Source organism: Euprymna scolopes, chromosome 40 (assembly GCF_053919585.1).
Source record: "Euprymna scolopes isolate OS-2025 chromosome 40, ASM5391958v1, whole genome shotgun sequence".
NCBI lineage: Eukaryota > Metazoa > Mollusca > Cephalopoda > Sepiida > Sepiolidae > Euprymna > Euprymna scolopes.
Genome location: NC_136521.1, coordinates 56,943,040 through 56,963,571, shown reverse-complemented (window position 1 = coordinate 56,963,571; position 20,532 = coordinate 56,943,040). Strand labels below are relative to the sequence as shown.

The 20,532-nt window shown below is 34.7% G+C and overlaps 1 protein-coding gene across 7 annotated transcripts in view; it reads left to right on the top strand.

Annotated features, from left to right (window-relative positions):
* Window positions 1-20,532, top strand: part of LOC145265584 (netrin receptor UNC5B-a-like) — a 573,104-nt gene that overhangs the window by 490,870 nt on the left and 61,702 nt on the right. For all 7 annotated transcript variants that reach the window (XM_080121591.1, XM_080121590.1, XM_080121593.1 and 4 more), the window contains 5 exons: window positions 1,836-2,231; window positions 11,215-11,316; window positions 12,734-12,900; window positions 14,082-14,318; window positions 15,164-15,310. In XM_080121591.1, coding sequence (XP_079977717.1) covers window positions 1,836-2,231; window positions 11,215-11,316; window positions 12,734-12,900; window positions 14,082-14,318; window positions 15,164-15,310 — 1,049 coding nt within the window. The remainder of the gene's footprint in view (window positions 1-1,835; window positions 2,232-11,214; window positions 11,317-12,733; window positions 12,901-14,081; window positions 14,319-15,163; window positions 15,311-20,532) is intronic.

Sequence of the window (20,532 nt, the reverse complement as noted above, 5' to 3'; positions counted from 1 at the left end):
CTCTCTTTCTCTCTCTCTCTCTCTCTCTCTCACACACACACAATAGTCTGTATTCATTTATCTCAATTTGTATATTTTGTTCATGTATGTTTGTCCCCCGTACACGATCTATCTCTGCAGATCTCCCTCTCCCCGTCTGTCTGTCTGTCTGTCTGTCTGTCTCTCTCTCTCTCTCTCTCTCTCTCTGTCTCTGTCTCTCTCTCTCTCTCCATGCACTGTCTAGATCAGCTTGTTTGTATGTCTCTTTCTCGGCCCTTCTCTCATATTCTCTCTTGATCTCACTCTCTTTTGATTACTTGTTCTCTCTCTCTCTCTCTCTCATATAGTTCCTATTCATCTATCTCAATTCGTATATTTCTCGCTTGTTTATATCTATATCTTTGTCCATATTCATATCCGTTTCAGATTCACACACACACACATCTATATATAACAATCAATAACATTATCCAACCTTACATACCTAGTAAATATTGCATAAAATCTACCACCGACTTATCGACCTCCTAAAATTAAACCTCCCCCCACAAATTCACAACCGCATCCCTCGACGCTGAAAATCTCTTTACTAACGTCCCTATAAATGACACAATTAAAATAATTCTTAATCAAGTATACAACCGCAATACAATACCCCCTCCATCTATAAAACCCCAAACCCTCGAAAAGTTACTATTAAAATGCACCACACAAGTCTCCTTCACGGACCCTAATGGAAAAACATACATCCAAATAGACGGCGTTTCAATGGGATTACCTCTAGGCCCTACATTTGCAGAATACTATATGACCCACTTCGAAACCACAATCTTCTCAGATCAAAAAATAAACCCACTATCTATGGCCGATTTGTCGATGACATATTCATTGCAGCCGAATCCATACAAGACATTAAAAAAAAACTAAACCTAGAAACACACGCCGTCCTCAAATTTACACAGGAACCAAACATAAAAACAAAATACCAGTTCTCGAGGTATTAGTAGATTCAAGCAACCCCACTAAATGCATAACATCAGCATACAAAAAAACCTACCAACAATAATGCAGTACTCTTAAATCACGATAGCGAATGCCCAGAAAAATATACAACTGTCCTGGTAAAAAATTTGATTCACCGCTCATACAATATAGCATCAACCCGACAAATATTTTACAAAGAACTTACAAACATAAAACAAACACTAATAAACAATAACTTTCTCAATAAAATCGTCGATAAGCACATAAAACTCTACTTAAACTCACTCCGCAACATAAACATAAACCCTAACCCTAACAAAAACGACACCATCAAAGTATACATGTGTGTGTACATTATATATATATATATATATATATATATATATATATATATATATATATATATATATATATATATATATATATATATATATAGTAATTTATAAAATATATATGGCGATTAAGCTACACTGAATATTCCGCGTTTCATCCAGCCGTAGTGTAGCTTAATCGCCATATATATTTTATAGATTACTAACTAGCTCTATCTACGTATTGAGCATTTTTGAAGTAAATACTTAAAGTTTACGCATAAATCTATACTTTCGTATATTCATTTTATGTGAGTAAATTAAGTAGTTATACATATGCACATATATATATATATATTTGTTTTGTTCCCATATATGTTATCAATTCAACCTGATCTGATCTGACTTGATCATTGAACCATTAATCTCGAGAGGCTTTTGGCCATAATGGTGACTCATTAATTAACAAACTATAACTTATGCTTCTGTTGTTAAATGTGCTTATTAAATTTTATATCTGATAAACTAATTAAATATATATATTTTGTGTTTTGTTCCTAGACATGGTATCAGTTCAACCCGACCTTACTCAGACTGTGGTGACTGTACGCACTGCCAGCGTCGATTCGCCAAACAACAATGTGGAAGCACCAGTCGACAAAACAGCCGTCATGGCTAACAAGTCACAGCAACTAGCACAGACCCTCGGAAAGAGCAACAACAAGCAACTGCCCGATCTCCCACTAAACAGTTCCATTGAAAAACTCAGTCTCAAGAGCAATAAAAATACCATGTCCATGGGCATGTGCAGTTCAAGGCCAACATCCAATGGAGACTTGCAGTCTTTGAACCGCCTTTCCCTCATGTCCGGTCTCTTGCCCTGCAACATCGACATCGAGGCCGTAACGTGGGGCACCTTTACACACACAGGAGGACGTCTCTGTCTGACCGAGTCAGGTGAGTGATTTCTTGATGTCTATTCTTTTCAAATACAAGTCCTGTTGAAGAGAACTATCCTATTTGGTTTATTCTTGTAAGACATTCAGAGCAAGAACTCTACATTGCAAGATAATATTTGTTTTAAAAACAGTTTGTTAATTTGTAAACTGTCCAATGTTCAAAACAGAAATTTAGAAAATACAAAAGTTACAAAAAAATGAGTAGGAATACTTTGGGTGGAGGGGTATTTTCTACCCCTTTTTTTTTTTTCTTTTTTCAGAACTTCTGCCATTACTAACCAGTACAGCATCGGTTCCCAACCTGGGGGTCGCGACCTTATTCAATGCCTTGGGGGTTACCAATTGAATCGTGAATTTATGGAATGTATAGTTGCTTCACAAATAGCCTATAATTCAATAATCATGATATATGGAAGTTTGTTGTACAAAAAAAAAAAAATGAATAAATTATTCTAAGGAATGGGGGCGGCTTCCTGATTCTTTGATCGTTAAGGTCAGTCCGTTAGAGGAAGTTACGGAAAACAGGGGAGGAAATGATAAAAATAGACTTGAGAAAAAGAGAGATAAATAAAACCTGGCCAGACGTATCTGTAATTTGATTGACCCTACCCTTTCTTCTTCTCTCACAGACATGATTTTGTTAGTCTCAGTCTTTTTTGTAAATACTTTTAAGGCATCTGCTCTTCACAATTGTCTGATCTATTCCCTGTCCTATGTGTTCCAGCTCATTTCACTCATTGTCTAGTGATCTCCACCGGTGGGAATGACTGATCTACAGTTTATTTTGGGTGCAGCATCATCATCATCATCATCATAATAATCCATTTTAAAAGAAATAGATGAGGATGATGTTCGTCCATCGCTTGCGAAGATGACCGTGATCATGCAATTGTTCTGTTGGTTCAAAGATCGCTTGTTAGACCAATTCGAGCGCTGAAGAATTTCTCGCATGTTGGACACCTGTGGGATAATTCTGTATCAGATATGTTGATTGCTCTGTTTTTTTTAATGTCATGTTTTCTCTTGCGGTCTTCATTGCAGTCGGATTTAGCAATAGTAGCCCCTTTGTAAGTTGCAGTACGCCGGGAACATCTGTCTTGGGTTAATTATTCCCGTAAGTTAGAATACAAACTGAACTGTTTAAAGAAGACCTTCAGATTGTCCTTGAATCGTTTGTAAAGTTCACAATGTGAAATTTTTGGAAACCTTGAATCAGGCATAGGGCATACATATATGACCTGCCCAACATACCTGGCACTACTGTTTTTAAATATATTCATAAACCCATTTCTTTTAGTGAATAGCATGCAATTTTGGAACAATTCATTTTTAAATCGTAAAGTTCGATTAGTTTTTCTAAATTTTAGCAACATATGTACAACGCAAATTCCTTAGTATTTGTTAGCGTTAGTATTTGTTAGCGTTAGTATTTGTTAGTGTTAGTATTTGTTAGTGTTAGTATTTGTTAGTGTTAGTATGAGTATTTGTTAGTGTTAGTATTTGTTACACGCCAGGAACGTCTGTCTTGGGTTAGTTTTCCCCCATGAGTTACAATACAAACCGAACTGCTTGAGGGAGACCTTCAGATTGTCTCAGTTTCCGCTGTTGTGCTGCGAATCTTTTTCCTTTGGACAGTTCACCGTAAGGGGGATGTTTTGAGAGAAATAAATATTAGACATAGAACGGAGTCTAACAATTTCTGAGGAGTAAAAACGGACGAAGGTTTTTCTCGCGATCATCATATTCAATTTAATGTCCGCTTTACGTGTGTGTGTGTGTGTGTGTGTGTGTGTGTGTGTGTGTGTGTGTGTGTGCACTAAGAGTAGGTTTCTACATGTGTGTTTGTTTTTATGTTTTGTTTCTGTGTTATTGTTTTTAATACGAAAGCACGTGGCACATCCCAGAGATGGCAACTATACCCCATACGTGGGTGAATTGTGGCTTTGTAGGATACTCTCAGGTGCGAGCAATTTTCTAGCATGGTAGAGGGAAACCACCTTCGTAGCAGCAGCTTTGGCAGTGTCCTCAAAATGTTCTAAATCATGATGCAAGAGGTTTAGGTGCGTGTGTGGATGGGAGGCGATATGGTGTGTGTGTGTGTGTGTGGTCCTGTAAGAACAGGTTTCTATCCGAGTGTTTGTTTTTATGGTTATTTTTATTGTAGTTGTTGTTTAAACGATGAAAGCCCTTTGCGAGCAGTTCGCAAAGGGGACTCGATCACTTTGTTGATTTTTCACCTTTTCTTTAAAACCACCTGACAAATGCGCAAACTCCTTTTATCGCTCATTTCTTTTCGCTTAGCCTACCCCCCTCCTCCTTTTTCACCGTACCCCTCTCCCGTTGCTCCTTTATTAATAAACAGACATTTTAAATTTATATTGCTATCAGATATGTTTCATGTTCACCTGTATTTACTCAACAGGAAACCTATTATTATACAAACAAAATCCTTTTCAAAAGACCAGATGGTCTTGTCATCTCAAAGCAAACGTGTCATCTTCATAGAAAACATATGGGAAATTAATATCTCGTACACACACACACACACACACATATATATATATATATATATATATATTTTCTTATACACCCATCCTTATTTAAGAAGCTCAATGTAATTACAGAGCAATATAGTGAATAAATGACAAAAAACTATATTCCAAAATTCATGATATTGACCATCTTATAATTTATTCCTATAATTCAGTTGACATTTACAATTCTTAACAGTATAAAAATTTCAAAATTCAAAATGGCGTAATGGAAACATATTAAAGGTATTTTCAGGTTCTCTTCCAATTTTCAGATTTTAATCATATCAAATCACACTTTATTTCATTTTGACGGATTGATTGTTGCTATTTTTTCTGCTGAGTTAAGGGCATAATAGATTCACTGATTGATATAATTACATGATTGATTTTGCGCTATGAAACAGATACTGTCAAGAATTGTAAATCTCAACTAAATTAAAGGAATAAATTATAAGATGGTCAACATCATGAATTTTTTAATAGTTTTTTGTCATTTATTCACTATATATATATATATATATATATATATATATAATGTGTGTGAAATAATCACGTTGACACACCAGTTCTCGTCATATCACTAAAGTTAAGTGATGTTGAAGCCAGTTAGAATCAGATGGGTGACCATCTGGGAATTCTAGATGCTGTATGTGCTCTCCGCTTATCTCGGCATTGTTTCCAGTCGTCCTGAACCACCACTTGCCGCTAGTATTTAGCAATGCCGATTCAGGAGAGGTGAGATTGGAGATATATATATATATATATATATGAGGAGGATTATGTAGTTTGTTTGAAGTATTGTGCGAAATGTAAGAGAGGAGTGTTTGAGGGCTATGACAATGTAGTTTATGGAAACGTGTTGGATATAGAGACGTGTACATTTGAAAGTAGAGTTGATCTACATCCTTGTGTCCCATAAAAATGACTGGAATTGTAATTAAAATGAAAACAAAGAGGTGTTTACATTGCAAGGTAAGAAGCTATGAATTGTGCAATGCAAAATAGAAAAGCAGAATGTAATATTTTGATGTTTACAATTCCAGAAATATCGATTTGTGACTATATAAGAGAAAAATAAACAGAAAATACAGCGGCGAGCATGATTGAAATTTTGACATCTCTTCGTCGTCGAGCAGCACACCAACCCCTTACAACTCTCTCTCTCTCTCAATGAACTAGAAGTTTAATTGTAAATAAAACATACTTTGAAATTCGTTTCTGTATTGATTTGGAGAATAGTGACAAAACATTGGCATTGTGTATATATTATATAAATTAGATATACATTCAACAACGCAATAAACCGTCTACGATAACAATATTGAAGGATTATTTTTATTCATCAGACTACTGTTCTCATCTTGAGTGTGATTTTCACAACGTTTCGGTCGATGTAACCTCCGACCTTCTTCAGGTGTATCTTGTTGAACTCAGGAATGTTTCTGTCGAACTCAGGAATTTGGACAGAATTTCGTTGACATGCACAATACTTAGAGAAATAAACGGTAAGATGGTCAACATCTTGAAATTTAGAATATAGATTTTTGTCATTTATTTGTTATATGCTCTGTAGTTACATTGAGCTTAATAAATTAAAAGATTCGTATAAATAAAGGGTGAAATATAATTGGATAAGCATATTTTTCCTCATATATATCTAGTTTATGCAAAAGTTTTTGTCGGTTTGTAGAAGGAACATTTCAAACCATAGCAAATTTGAATAAAATAAAATATGCATCAAATGCAGTTGAAAACCAAATTACAACGCAATATTACTAAAATAAACAAATGTTTTACTTGTTTGAAATTTATAATTGAAGTATATTTTGAAGTCAAACTCCATCCTCAGTATTATGGGGTTTTTTTTCTTCTTTCTTGCTATGTTGTAAAGTTTGAGTAAGAAAAGTCAATATTGAAGATCCGCGCGTTGTCTCTCAGCGATTGGATTTCAAAATGCCGGGAACAGTGCGTTGGCTACGCAAGATTAACGTCAGGGTGCTAATCTTCACTACTGACTTTTCTTTCTCCAACTTTTCAACATGGCAAGAAAGAAGAAGAAAACAAAAAGAAACAAAATACTGAGGATGGAGTTTGACTTCGAAATATATTTAAATTATAAAATTTCAAACAAGTAAAATATTCATATATTTTAGTAATATTGCGTTGTGATTTGGCTTTCAAGCGTACTTGATGGGTATTTTATTTTATTTGAATTACATCAACGCTTCTATAACGGAACACACACACACCCCTGACACAGCAAATTTATATTTTTGCATATTGTTATTAATTAAAAATATCATCATGCTTAATTTATAATTTTATCTTTCAGATTATTCATTCATATATATTTTTTTGCAATATTTTCACCCGTGTTCATGTACTCCTTGATAATAATGCTCATCTTCACACAGGAAAATTTGGTTTCGGTAATTTTCCCCTGTTTCTTCATATACTTCCGGATTATTATTTTATTCCAAGGATTACAAAACCATTTAGGTGAACATCATAATAGGAGATAAATGTTTTTATAATGCTGGGCAAATACTATTACTTTTTATTTATTTGTTTTTTTTTTACATAGGAGTCACCACTTATTAAGGCCCGGAGGCCACTGGAGGACAGGAGATAGTGAGTGTTCAGTAGTCAATGGGATAATATCATACTAATCGTTACTAGTGGAAATTTGGTAAATTGGATTACTTAAGGGGACGGTTCATCAAGAATTTGTTTATGTTGGACTTGAAGACTACCAAATTGTAGTTAGCTGGAAAACAGGCAAATGGAAGAGAGTTCCACAGGCGTGCAGTTCTAAGAAAGAAGCTTTGTTCATGGTTTATGTCAAAACATAGAACCTCACCAAGACAAGAGCCATTCATTTCAGTTGATGACAGATGATGTAAAGATAGAAGCTTGGTTTTAGATGTATTAAAAGTAACCAGCCACCTCTTTCCTCATTGTATTACATGCTCAAGATCAGAGGAGAGAGAATCAGAGAGAATGTAATCATTTACAAGCTTTGCTGTGTTTCCATAGATGACAGTGTCGTCAACATAAATGTCTAGGAATAATCTTAGGATGTGATTTGGGAGATCAGGAAGAGAGTTGGACCCAGGATGGACCCTTGATGGACTCCAGCATTAATACTGTGAGCTTCTGATTTCTGCCCATCAATCACCACTATTATGAACCTATCAGAGAGAAATGATTTAATAATTGAGAAGACATTTCCATTTATATAATATACATATACAATGGGGAAAGAGGTGGCTGGTTACTTTTAATGCCTCTAAAACCAAGCTTCTATCTTTAACATCATCTGGCATCAATTGAAATGAATGGCTCTCGTCTTGCTTCTAAAATGGAACACGTACATCAAATCTGTTGCCAAGGTGGCTGGAGTTCTTGTCAAGTAAACCATTATTCCATACCCTATCAAAGACTCAACAAAGTATTGAACCCTGCTCTCCTCGCCCATTAGCGAGCACGATTACCATTGTGCCAACTAACTGAAAATAGAACAGAAAATGTCAGAAGCAAACACAAATCACGTAACTTGTATTAATATTACTTCAACCTATCAACCTGATCACACTGTAGGTATGTTTGCACATTTACGGCCAGATCTGCGTATATATTTCTAAAGCCATCCATACATAGTAGCGCGTGAGGGAAGTGGAAGGTGTGGGGGATTGTATATAGATTTTAATACTGTTTACCTATGAATTCAAAAGGCTAAGGAGAGACCTCCAGCTGTGGAACAAGTCGAGCATGGATGGTGTTTGTTGCCACACATCTGACCCCCCCCCACACACACACCCTCACACTATGGTAATAAAGTTGATGTCAGAGTCATTGAAATGAATCTTTTCTGCCTTTGATGGTATAATTCATTAGTGCTGTCTTACTCTTATAGACAAAAACCTCAAATAGCAACCCTTTCAATGTATGCTTGTTTTATATATATATATATATATATATATATATATATATATATATATATATATATATTGTGTGTGTGTGTGTAAGTGGCGTATATGTGTGTGTGTGTAAGTGGCGTATATATGTGTGTGTGTGTGTGTGTGTGAGTGGCGTATATGTGTGTGTGTGTAAGTGGCGTATATGTGTGTGTGTGTGTGTGTGTGTAAGTGGCGTATATGTGTGTGTGTGTGTGTGTAAGTGGCGTATATATGTGTGTGTGTGTGTGTGTGAGTGGCGTATATATGTGTGTGTGTGTAAGTGGCGTATGTATGTGTGTGTGTGTAAGTGGAGTATATATGTATGTGTGTGTAAGTGGAGTATATATGTATGTGTGTGTAAGTGGCGTATATGTGTGTAAGTGGCGTATATATGTGTATATATGTGTGTGTAAGTGGCGTATATATGTGTATATATATGTGTGTGTGTGTGTGTAAGTGGCGTATATATGTATATATATATGAGTGTGTGTGTGTAAGTGGCGTATATATATGTATATATGTGTGTGTGTGTGTAAGTGGTGTATATATGTGTGTATATATATGTGTACGTGTAAGTGGTGTTATATGTGTGTGTGTGCGTAAGTGGTATGTATATATATATATATATATATATATATATATATATATATATATATATATACACACACATAGGGTGTCCACAAAGTCTGGCTACATAATGTAGCCAGACTTTGTGGACACACTGTGTATAAATATATATATATATGTGTGTGTAAGTGGTGCATATATGTGTGTGTGTTTGTAAGTGGTGTATATATGTGTGTGTGTGTATAAGTGGTGTATATATATATATGTGTGTGTAAGTGGTGTATATATATATATGTGTGTGTGTGTAAGTGGTGTATATATATATGTGTGTGTGTGTGTAAGTGGTGTATATATATATGTGTGTGTGTGTAAGTGGTGTATATATATATATGTGTGTGTGTATGTAAGTGGTGTATATATGTGTGTGTGTATGTAAGTGGTGTATATATGTGTGTGTGTGTGTAAGTGGTGTATATATATATATATGTATGTGTGTGTAAGTGGTGTATATATATGTATGTGTGTGTAAGTGATGTATATATATGTATGTGTGTGTAAGTGGTGCATATATATATGTATGTATGTGTGTGTGTAAGTGGTGTATATATATGTATATATGTGTAAGTGGTGTATATATATGTATATGTGTGTGTGTGTGTGTAAGTGGTGTATATATATGTGTGTGTAAGTGGTGTATATATATGTGTGTGTGTGTGTGTATATATATATATATATATATATATATATGTGCGTGTGTGTCTGTAAGTTGTGTAGATATGTGTGTGTAAGTGGTGTATATATATATATATATATATATATATATATATATATATATATATATATATAAACACATTTACAATTGACTTCCTGTCAGTCTCAAAACATAATGGATATCCTCCCCCGCCTGTACTGGTAACCTATCCTGTATCAAGTGTTGAGAAATTACCAACCGCACCAGTCTTGAACCTGTATTGTTTAAATAACAAGACGTCCAGGGCTACTGGAAACAGTGCTGGGAAAAGCAGAGAAAGAGAAAGATGTTCAGGAGTTTTCCTTCTCCTAAACTAATTGCACAATCAAGGCTTTCTAACAGCTGCGGAAAACCATTTTAAGTGAGGAGAGGAAACAGAAAAGTAAATCGCAAGTCAGACAACCACCTCATCTAACTATATTAATTAAATTAAAAAAGAAATCCCTTATTCTATTTTCCTGGGTATGACATTGAATCGATTTGATTACGGTTTGAACGATTGATCTTCATTCAATCCCAGACAACGTCGGGTCTCCCTGCTAGTGCTAAATATATATTATAGTTCGGGTTTGTTTTACTATACACATAGATTCGATAAAGTTGTCAAAAAACAAAAACATAACAAACAAATGTTCTCAAAGGCAAGATAAATTACTCTTCTAACTATCTGGAAAAGTTTTTAGTGGTTTTAGTTGAATACGTTGAGTTTGGAAAAATAAATTCACACTAAAAACTTACACAAAACTCTGTTAGAAACTCAATATATGTTAACATGGCATAGGCTGACATGTATAGAGTGAGTTTCTAACAGAATTTTGTATGATTTTTTAGTTTAAACTCATTTTCCCAAACATTGTGTTCAACTAAAAGCTCGCCGCCATTTGTCTTTTTCAAAAATATCGATAAATCATATGATTTTCGAACTGATTACACGTTTTAAAATGAGTAAAACCACTAAAAACATTACCAGGTAGGTAGAAGAGTAACTTCTCTTGCATTTGATAACATTTGTTTGCTATGCGTTTGTTTTTTGACAACTTTATCGAATCTGTGTATAGTACCCTATAGTTCTACTAGTATATATACACTTTTAATATCGGTAATTTTTCATTTCATTTGATCCTTGCTTATTATATTAAATTTGTTTATTTTTTCTCGTTAACTTTGTAGGTGTCAGCCTGACAATTCCAGAGGGTGCTGTCCGGAAAGGACAAAACGAAGATGTCTTCCTTGCAGTATGCCGAGACGATAAAGACAGACCAAAATTAACAGGTAAGACAAATAAAACAAAACACACTTTAAATTCTTCTCTAAAATTTTTTAATAAAAAGACTCTAAATAAGGGGTGGGCAGACTACAGCCCATAGGACATATACGGCCCGTTAATCTTTTAAATCTGGTTCACTAAAGATTGTCACGTTTTGTCTTGTCTTGATTCCCCCCCCCCTTCATTGAAAATGTTAACTTTGCCATACTTCAAACGATTCATAGTTAGAGATTGTAGAAGACTTTTGTTTCAGCAATGCATGTTTTCATGTCTCTTTTAAAACATATCAGTCGATACTTTCAGTATTTAAAAAAAAGGGGCAGTATTTGTTTGAAATAACGAGAATCGAAAATCTATGTACTAATTTAATGTTCGTAATATATTATCACCTTCTATCCTACTTTTTAATAAATAGGATCTCCCGATCGAATAATTTATAATCTGGAAACCTTGACACATGTACATACTTACATTAAAGGTACTACGGTATTATTATATAGATCCCTGTATAATGGCTGTGGATTCTTATTACGTAATTCTGTTAGGGAGGGAACGGCAAAGAAGAGTGTGGTAAATTTTTTTTTAACCATGTCATATATATATACATATAACTACTTAATTTACTCACATAAAATTAATATACGAAAGTATAAATTTATGCGTAAACTTTAAGTATTTACTTCAAAAGTGCTCAATACGTAGGTAGAGTTAGTTAGTAATTTATAAAATATATATGGCGATTAAGCTACACCAAATATTCCGCGTTTCATCCACTCTAGGACTCTTCGCGGAATATTCAGTGTAGCTTAATCGCCATATATATTTTATAACTTACTATATATAGACTTAGGCAATTAAAAAAATTTTTTTTGTCCCAATTCAGAGTATCCCTTTTGAGGGAGCTGAATTTTATCTCTACATTAAAAACAGATCTCTAATCCTACCCTAGTGGGGAGGTATGTAAATAGGGACTCGAAAACGGTCAATATGCCGTCAATCAACCAAACCAAACTGTAGTAGGTTCAGTTGGACTGACTTCCCCTAAAGGAGGAAGTGTCTAGGCAATATCAAATTCAGAAGCACTCCCCAGTCGCATGTAAATCAATGTCAACGGATATGATAACGTTTTTGTGGGGAGGTGTCAACGTCCTTCTACATACAGCATTTGGTATTCCCGATTGGTCATCCATTTGGCACTGACCAGGCTCTCCGTTGCTTAACTTCAGTGATCTAATAAGACACGGTGTGTCAATGTGATTATGTTTATCGTGAAAAACTAAAGAAAACATTGTAGAAAGTGATAAATATGACAAGTGATAAAGAACTGGCTAGAGATAAGTTAATTTGGAAGTAAATTTAAGACATTCAACACATGCCAGTTTGTAAAACGAACGTTAAAATGATGATGACTTTTTGTTTCAGATAAACAAACAATTCTCAGCCCCGTAATATTGTGTGGACCAGCATCGGTCATGTTGAAGAAACCTGTTGTGATATCATTTCAACATTGTGCTAATATGAGGCAAGGTGCTTGGATATTGTCCGTCTATAATTGCGACACACCAATCGATGAAGCTTCCTATTGGACAGTAAGTAAATGAAGTTCATTTATAACCACTCCCCCATGAAAAAGTCTCCCTTTATTTCTATTACCATTTCGTTACTCGCCCAGAAATTGTTTCAATCGACACCGTGCCCATTGTCTGAGTCTGCCAAATCTCAATAAATGAAAAGGAGGTTTTACCTACGAAGTATTAGAAAAACTTGGACACCATATAATTTGCTATTCATTGAAGTTTTAAAAAAAACACAAAATAGAAAATGAAAAGAAAATTATTACATTAAAAAGATTGTATCTTTGTGTATTATTTCGTTTCTCATTCAGACATTCTTTCGATTTATCCAGTGTCCGTAATTTTACATTTCATTATCACAACCTTCTACACCGCAAATTTATCTATACACGACATGCAATGCTTCAAGCATACTACTATATCTTCTTGCATAAAATACCTTTTTTTTTATAAAGACTTCCTTTGAAACTATTGTGACAATAACACTCGTCTAGTTACACCCACTATCAACAATTTCCCCTACTCTCTATCTGTGCCAAAAACTAAACACAAATTCCACAAAGTTTCTTTCCTAGAACTTCCCGTCTGTGGAACTCTATACCGCGGGACTGTTTTCTAGCTGACTACAACAAAGCTGTTTTCAAGTCTAATGTAAACAAGTACTTGTTGATCCGTCCTCTTAAATAATCAAATTCTACCCATTACCCATTATTACACTGTTGTCTCACTGACCTCCTAATACTCATTAACCATTATCCTTGAGTGGCCTTCAGGCCTTGATTAAGCAGTGACTCCCTTGTAAAATAAAAATATGATTGAATGTTTAAACAAACCGTAAGTTGAAAATAAAATAACAATATTACAATTGCTTAGTGTCCTTATCCTATTTTCAAATTTAAGTCAAGTTTCACGATATCTTTTTTTTTTTTTTTTTTTTTTTTTTAATTACAATTGTTAGATGGAAATGCAGAATAGTTACAAAACATCCTCCCTTCCCCATGCATAAGCACCACAAAAAATTAATTAAATTGTTTTTGCTTTTATTTGATCGAATTCGATTGGCTAAACGGCTCGGCAGCGTATCCCGAGTTTTTTCGTTATCTGCCCGGAAACGCTCGTGAACGTTCGTATTTCTCGCGGTATCAAAAATGCATTAGTACCATTACTACAATTTTTTTATTTTTTTTTTTTTTCAGAAAACAGTAACCCTTGGCCAGGAAACAATCAACACACCCATCTACACACAACTTGATCCAAATCACTGCCACATCATGACAGAGTCGCTTCAACGTTACACCCTCATTGGGGAGTCAGTACCTGGAGGACGGGCAATCAAGATCTTGCGACTTGTGGCCTTTGCTCCTTCTATGCCACCTTCTATGGATTACAGCATACGAGTCTACGTTGTGGAAGACACACAAGATGCACTCGAGGTAAGTAAAATGCAAATCTATCTATAAAAGTGAGAATGTGAGAATTTGATACATAGGGTATTCAGACATGTGAAAAACATTTTAATCAGTTTGCATCTGGGGAAAAAGTGCTGCTAAGGGATCAAAACTGAAAAATTTGTACGTGGGGTGGGGTATTGGAGTTTTATCTGTTTGTCAACTGTTTCACGACTGCGCATGTGTGAATGGTTCACATGACAGATTCCTTATGTTAAAAATAAGTAGGTTTGGAGACACTTTTTAAAGATTGTGTCAAACTGGCATAATGGTTATCGTACTTGACTCACTAACTTTAGGTTTTGGTTTCGAGGATTGTTTTTTTTTTTTTCTAAACAGTTCACTTCTTTAAGCAAAAAAAAAAAAAAATACTCGAGCTGAGACCAAAACCTAAAACCTTAGTCAAATCCGATAACCGTTAGGCCAGCTTGGCACGTTTTTAATTTTTTTCAAATCTACTTATTCTTTACATAAGCAATCTGTTATGTGAACGATTCCTGCATGCACATTCGTGAAACAGTTGACAAATAACAAATCCGATTACCCCCCCCCCCCAAGTACCAATTTTTCAATTTTGACCCCTTTAGAATCGTTTTTTCCCGGATGAAAACTGATTAAAAAGTTTTTCCCATGTCTGAATACCCTATATACCAAATTTTAAGTTTGTAGATCAAACATTTGTTGAGTATATAGATTGAGAATTGCCTTTCACACACACATTCTAACTTTTAGATATAGATTAGAGCAATTGAAATGGATTTTTTTTTTTTTTTTTTCAAATATCTTTTTTCTTGAAACAATGTGATATCATTGTGTTTTTTTCTTTCCAGGGTGTAATCCAGGTGGAAAGGAAGCTTGGCGGTTGTCTGCTTGATAAACCCAAACAGATTCCATTCCAAGATGGTGGCAATAATTTGTGTCTTACCATCGAAGAACTCTCACAAGGGTGGAGGAGTAAATTAGCAGCCAATTATCAGGTAAGCAAGAAATCCAAGAAAACCATTTCTTTCAGAGTTTCTAGCACACACACACACACACACACACACATACACACATACACACACACACACATACACACATACACACACACATACACACATACACACACATACACACACACATACACTCACACACACACACACACACACACACACACACACACACTTATATATATATATGAAAATTTTGAGGAGTACAAAATTTAATTATGGCTAAATACCGACCAATTAACATGAGGATTTAAAAAAAAAATAAAAATGAAAATAAAGGTTAGCTATGCAGGTTTCGTTTCTCGCTCAATAGAGCTAAATCGATACGATTTAAAAAATAGTCATGAAAATGGTGGAGAAAAACAAATAATAAAAAAATAACACGGAAAATAAGCGGGGAGAAAAAATGTCATAGAAATTAGATTAAGTCCTAAAAGATTTTCTTTTTGCTTGAAAAGAGAAGGTCTCAAGGACTTAATAAAAATAGTTTCTAGAATTTTTAGATGAAAGGGTGAGTGTGACTTACTCGAGATCGTAAACATGTCAGCACTGAAATTCGTGCCACACGTAGGTTATTTTATAGATACACACACACACACACACACACACACACACACACACACACACACACAAGTTGCCCAGGATTAAATGATGATCAACGAATGTTTCACACTCCCATATTTTTATTGTCATCAAATTCTGTGAAATTGCCTATTTCAAGTTGACTGATTGCCTGCTCTAGTTAGGGACTCATCGTGGTGCACCGGGCCGAAGCTCACGTCTCTCACATTGACTTATTTCACAATATATTGTAGTTTATATTGCACTGTAGAGAACTTACTGTTGATTTTATAAAATATTTATATATAATGACTTGAATTAAATTTTAAAATGGAACTGTCATTATACGTTAATTGTGCTCTTAATAGAAACATTCATTTCGAACGTGCCCTGTCATATTAAAGAATCTATTGTTGATTTTTTATGTCAGGCCTTTCGGCTTGTGTGGTAATAAAACTTTTCAAATGCACTTGTGATGTTAGGCTGTGTAAGGTGTTAACTTCGATTGAAATCGCCTGTTCCTTTATTGATTGGATTATTTCGATTATCGATACTTATTGAAGACATTCCAAAGCACAACCTATCTAAGAACGCTGCCAAGCACATAAAGTAGCTTTGTTTGAAATTTCATAAAAATCGGCCCAGTCGTTTTCAAGTCGATAGGGAATGAACTCTCACACATAAAGTTCCTTTTATACAATAGTAGAAGGATAGAAGTAGATAGATAAAAGTGCATATATATATATATATATATATATATATAGGGCAGATGAACCCTTTTTCGGGGTCAACAGCCAACTAGCACCGTGTGTTTGTGTGTGTGTTGGAGTGGAGAGGGCTCCTGTAGTTAAGTTGCCGTGGTTAAGGCAACCTTTCTAGGAGAAGCAAATCTCTGATTTAAAAAAGAACATAAAGCGGGAGACCAGTACCCGCATTAAGCTGGTCTGCAGTTTAACTTGTTGCTGGCTATCTTGCTCTTGCTTGTTGCTGGATCTTAACATTTTTGAACAGAGAGAGAGACTTAGCTGTCGTACAAAGCTAAGACTCTGTAACATCATCTGTGTATAGATACTCCCTCAGACATTTGTCTATCAAAATGGTCCTGTGGCGATGGAAGTCATTTTTTGGGCTCATGGACTTTAAATGTCTGAGGGAGTGGAACTCGTCTGACAAGACGTTGTAATCATCATATATATATATAATTAGTTACATTTTTTTGGAAAAAGGATTCCAGCAGAGTGCTCTATTTTAAGGAAAAATCTGAAAATAAAAGCGTCTTATTTATGTTTTATACACAGAAAGTTTAAGTAAGTCATCGGTACGGTCGGTTTCAAACCTGATAATTAGGGACCGTTTTAGATACCCATATCAAGCTCTCTTCAGCCGATTCTCAGAGATGACTTATCTCATCTAAACTTTCTGCAAATAATAATAATAATAATTATAATATATATATATATATATATATATATATATATATATATATATATAGGAAATTTATTACTGTGAGTCCAGTTCTGGACTCACAGTAATAAATTTCCTCCTATATACTGCTCTGACTACACATTGAGCACTCTAGTCCGGTTTTTTCACCACTGGTAAATAAATAAATATATATATATATATAATCTTTAGTCATTAGCTGGGAACATAATGCTACTTGAAACAAATAGAAGTGCGACATATCAGTATTGACTAGATTGAACAGCCTCTATTCTTTGCCTTCTCTTTCATTTATTTGTTTTTTTAATTAATGCTTTGTTATTCTTTCCGTGTTTGAACACTGATTGGTCAATGGAGTCTGTTTTAGTGGAAGGCTTATCCAGATGTTCTCCACCACGTTCCATTCTTTCCACTTTTTCACTCTGGGAAATGTTAAGTGTCTACCACAAAGGAGAAAGAAAGTAAAAAAAATAAAAAATAAAAAAAATAAATAGAGATGGGGAGTGAGCATCCCTCCCCCCACCACCACTACCCCCTCCTCCCCGGAAAACAGCCAGCCTGTATTTGTACACTTTAAATTTGTTACCTGTTTTTTTTTTTTTTTTTTAAGACTTCCATTAAATTCTTCTTGCTTCCCCCACCCCCACCCCATTTCTCCTAATCCCCTCATGGACTTAGGTATAAACAAAAAGAAAACAAATATAATTTTAAACATAAAAAACGAACTCCTTGATCCATTGAACCTTTTTTTTTTTTTTTTTTTTTTTTTTTGACTTTCCATAGGATCATATAACAAGAATCTTTGGTTACTTGGGATAGACGGTGTTTAGGGATTTCACTGTTGTTTCCCAACAACAGACTCATGACCTTTCTTAGAATTGATTTTAAAAAAGAAAGCAAAAAAAAAAAAAAGACATTAAAACGAAACAAATAAACTCAAATGAATAAGTAAAGGTCCTTAGGGCGCAAGGGGAAAAAAAACCCTTAAAATGTAATTCTTTCGATATCTTTGTATTCTGACTTTTAAAGAATTCATTCTTCTCACCAATGTACGCACCTTGATCAATAGACACAATTGCTCGATAGGTGCCAAAAGAAGCCAGAAAGTAAACCTGGCACACATTTATTTCTGAAAACCAGTTCCAATGCGTATCGAAACCAGTAAAAGTTGGTTTCTGATAAACCAAAGACAAGAAATAAAAAGAATTGGCTTCCTTATTTAAAGTAAACTTGAGAACTGGATGAATATTGTTGAAGGACTTAAAAAAACAAGCAACGTTTGATTCCGTCACATTGTTTTACATATATATATACTGGCAGGGCTACCCGACGTTGTCTGGGCGTCGAGAGGTGGTATAGTAAGTCTACTGAGCAACCCACACTTAAAAAAATGAATTGTTTCAATAAAAATAGAAGCAAGTACCCGTGCGAGTACAGGACTTCAAAATAACGTCTTTTAAACGTACGTTGAGATCGCTAGGCATGAATGACTTGCAAAAATGTTGACGCAAAAAGTGACCTCTCTTTGCAAAAAAAAACGGCCTAGTTGACCAGCACAGAATTAATATTTTGGGCCAATTGTTAGATATTTGTCATCCGAGAGATCGATCTTCCTAATCATACCGATTTTGTCATGGTCTAATGCATTTGTCAAAAGTTTTTGGGACACATACAAACACACACACATTTCGCCTTTTATACATCCATCCCATCTATAGCCTTTGAGCCCCTGAAGGGGCATAGGCCATCTACAACTTTGTAGATGCTTTTGCAGCGAGGAGTTCTTTTTACAGGGTGAGGGTACGGGGCCTCACACCCAACCTTCCCAGAAGGTACACACAGCGCCTAGCCTTCCCAAATGGTCACCCATCTGGTACTGGCCAGGCTCAATGCTGCTTAACTTCGGTGATCTGGCAAGAACCGGTTGGTCATCGTGATTGTACCGTACCTTTTATATATATATATATATATATATATATATATATATATATATATATATATATATATATAGTAGTGATGGGACGATTCCAATATTTTTGTCAGATTCCGTAGTAAATTACCGATTCCGATTCTTTACAAATATCTAAATATTTAACTATAGAGTTGTTATATTTCCCGATTTCTGTAAAAAACACGTGTTAAATATGCAGATATTTTCCTAAACGTCAAAATACACTTGTGGAGGATGATCTATCGATTTTAGTTTTACTGGTATTTTAAAATCAATAAATATTTTTTTTTATCATTATTACCAGCAGTGGAAGATTTTGCTTTAAACAAAATCTAATAAATCAAGGCAATCAAAAGAATCGTTTTAGCATCGGAAAATAGGCACCAAATTTTCCCGATTCCGATACCACCGAATGTTCCGATTTTATTCTGATTCCCAACTCTGATTAATCGTCCTAACACTAATTTTTATGCTAATAAATTAGAAATAAAATAGTGAAATATAAATACTCGTATATTTCACATTTTTTTAATACATATATATATTTTCAGAATGTGTGAGATTATATAATTATTTCCACAGCCAAACAATATCGCAGCTTACAAGAATCATGACAGTTAACAAACCGGAAGTTCAAGACTCGAATTTCGCCCTCATTCGGGCTCATCAGTTAGACATATCCGAACTGTGGAAATAATTATATATATATATATATATATATACTAGGTGACAGACCAGGTGTTGCCCGGTTGTACAATATGCTTAAATACAATATATTAATTTATACAGATTGTAGATGTATTATTATAGAATCAATTGTGTATTGATTATTATATATTACGAGGAATAACTTGCTCGGCGGACTAATACACAAAAACAAATTAAAAAAATACTAATGATAAAATGTTCATAAGCCCTGTGGCACCTATGATAACTGGTATGATAGAAATCTCCCTAAGGTTCCAATTTCTTTTCATATCATAATGAGACCTTGATACTTTTTTTTTCATTTTCTTCCTTTGAAAATTGTAATGCTGGGTATGGGGCAGCCAAACCAGCTGCCAACATTGCCCTGCTTTTTATTGAAACCAACCGAGAGCTCTTTTTAGTATTCTCACTGTTCCCTTAAGTGTAATTATCTGGATTTCTCTAACACTTGGTTCACCAGGAATATTAGTTAGGTAGGACTTCAGGTTCTTCTTTATAAGCCCTATGGCACCTATAATAACTGGTATGATTGATATTCCCTTAAGAT